Source organism: Otolemur garnettii, unplaced genomic scaffold (genome assembly GCF_000181295.1).
Source record: "Otolemur garnettii isolate 467f Iridium unplaced genomic scaffold, OtoGar3 scaffold00014, whole genome shotgun sequence".
In the NCBI taxonomy this organism is placed as follows: domain Eukaryota; kingdom Metazoa; phylum Chordata; class Mammalia; order Primates; family Galagidae; genus Otolemur; species Otolemur garnettii.
In genome coordinates, this window is record NW_003852409.1 from 28,209,478 (window position 1) to 28,212,076 (window position 2,599).

General features: G+C 37.4%; 1 protein-coding gene across 1 annotated transcript in view; it reads left to right on the plus strand.

The window, feature by feature from the left end:
* Positions 1–1,754, plus strand: part of GAPVD1 (GTPase activating protein and VPS9 domains 1) — a 66,956-nt gene extending 65,202 nt beyond the window's left edge. Inside the window, exon 23 of the mRNA XM_023510573.1 lies at positions 1,025–1,754. Coding sequence (XP_023366341.1) covers positions 1,025–1,165 — 141 coding nt within the window. The 3' untranslated portion in view covers positions 1,166–1,754. The remainder of the gene's footprint in view (positions 1–1,024) is intronic.
* The last annotated feature ends 845 nt before the right edge of the window (positions 1,755–2,599 follow it).

Here is a 2,599-nt window from a genome sequence, read left to right on the forward strand (position 1 = left end):
CGCCTGTGGTCTCAGCCTCCCGAGTAGCTGGGACTACAGGCACCTGCCACAACACCTGGCTATTTTTTTGTTGCAGTTTGGCCGGGGCCGAGTTTGAACCCACCACCCTCGGTATATGGGGCCAGCACCCTACCCACTGAGCCACAGGCGCCACCCAATACTAGTATCTTTTATTCTTCTTTGACTTTAAAATTAAAATTTCATGATTTAAATGATTTATTTTGAACATTTTGGGGGCAACTGTGCAGTTTGGTGCACACAGCCACTAAATGACTTTATCACTTGTGTGTTCCAGTCAGCCCAGTTATTGCTGTCTGTCTCATTAATAGTGTTTGTTCATTTTTGCAGCCTGGACTCTGAGCTCCAAGTCAGAAACCCATAGGTTTGGTCACTGCTCTTCTGTCTTCTACATGTGATCTGTCTAGTCCTCATGGAGAGCCAGTGGGAATTAGTTTTAAGGAAAAGGGCTTTTAGCTTGTCCTACTAGCCATTTTGACCAGTGTCTTTTTCCTTTCTACATCAGTGGTTTTCAACCTTCCTAATGCCCTGGCCCTTAATGCCCTTCCTAATGCCCAGGTCCTGTGGGTCATGACCTACAGGTTGAGAACTGCTGCTCTACATGAAGGTGAAAAAATAGATGTTTTGCATTACCTCTTGCAACAGAGGGCATATTTATTACCTTTTTAGTTTTTTCTCAGCTGATTCTTCAGAGTTAACCAGATATAACTCAGTGTGTCTGTAGCATTGGTTTCCTTACTTAACATTCTAGAATCCTTCGATTAGTCCAGTCTCCACAGGGACTAGTGAGGTTAAATGACTTGCACAAATAGAAAGTTCTAGATAATTCAGCTAAGAGTAGAACCTGGGTTGCCTTTCCAATATCCTATTCTAAAAAATATAATATGGGGATTATTTTCAAAAGGAGTGGTATCTCTTTCACAGAAAAACATTTGATGAACACTTAAATGATTTTGGCAAAGCTGTACTTCTGAGTAATTGACAACTTTATTTTTCACTTTTTTAGGCAAATCCACCGTGCTTGCTGTCCACTGTTCAGTATATCAGTAGCTTTTATGCCAGCTGTCTGTCTGGAGAGGAGTCCTATTGGTGGATGCAATTCACAGCAGCAGTGGAATTCATTAAGACCATTGATGACCGAAAGTGACCAAGACCAAGGCCACTCAGGCAGCAGACTGTTAGCCAAACGGATCTCTAAGAAAATGTACCAGCTGCTTTGAAGGCTGAAGATTGTTTTTGTATAATATTGTACAGCATTCAGACATTTTAAAGCAGATCTTTACTAAACAGATTAATGAGTTAACAAGCAGGTTCTCTTTTCTTTGGGCTCTTTCCTTTCAGAATTGCATATTTTATTGTCCACAAGTGATAATAGTAATTCAAAAAGGGACCACATTTTTCAGGTATTTTTAAATATTGAAAAACAGACCAGAATCTCTTAAAAAATTCCTAGGCCTCTATTCATGAATACCCATTCTTTCCTTTTATTTTACAAAAGAACAGTACCTCTCTTTTAAGATTCTGTCTTATCTTACATGAATATGCATCTAATGGAAGGAAAATACTGGTTGCACTGAGGATTATAATAGTGGTGTATTAGTGGCATTATCTATAAATACACTCACCTAAATTGAAAAGCTAAGAAGGAAATGTAAATATAATATATATTTATATTTGATGTAATATGGACATCTTCAGATTCTAATAAACAAGGACTATTGCTGATAATAGGTTGTCACGTACCCTCTTGTGAAATGGTTTCTTTGACCAAATTTAAGCTGAGATTAAAAATCAAAAAACAAAAACACACAGAAATATTTATTAAAGTATAATACAGTTTATTGAACTTTGTAGATGTGGAGTTTGATGCACAGGGCTGCCTTTGATGAGGAGTGTAAAGTATCACTATCTCACCATGGAAGTTTGTGAGCCTGCATGAGAGAGACAGACTCTTGAATTACCACATATTACATAAAATGAACAATAGATATCTACTATGTTATTGTGGGACTTCTCATCTTGAAATACTAACTATACTGTAGAAACCCCAGACAGAGCTCCTTATAAATCTTTAATTGTAATATATTTTTGATGGTTATTCACATTGAATGCATAGCCCAGGAATTCAGTGAATGTGATTTTTTAAAAAAACTAATTTGTATCGTCTGCTCTAGTGATAAAAGATTGACTAGTGATAAACTATGTCAATCAACCATACTATTCTTATGGGGAAAAAATATATTTTGGCAGGTTTCTGTGCCTTTATTTCCCTTTTCTCAAAAAAAGTCTATGTTGTAGTAATTTTGTTTGCGTTGTATTTTGACAATCAGGAATGGGTTTTGGTGCCTCAGAAGTTGGTCAAGGAGACACACTTCAAGGTTTAAGCACAAGTCTTGTACATAGGCCATCACTGACTGGTTTCACTTTGTATGTTTCATAAACTTGTTGAGCTACTTTTATAACAAATTCAGTCCTATACTTTTGAGTCCATTGTTGCTAGAGCATGTCTCGGCATTTTTTAGGGAACTGTGGTGAATAGCCTTGAGCAGATAAATACAGAGGCTGTTTGCTGCCTGTTTCC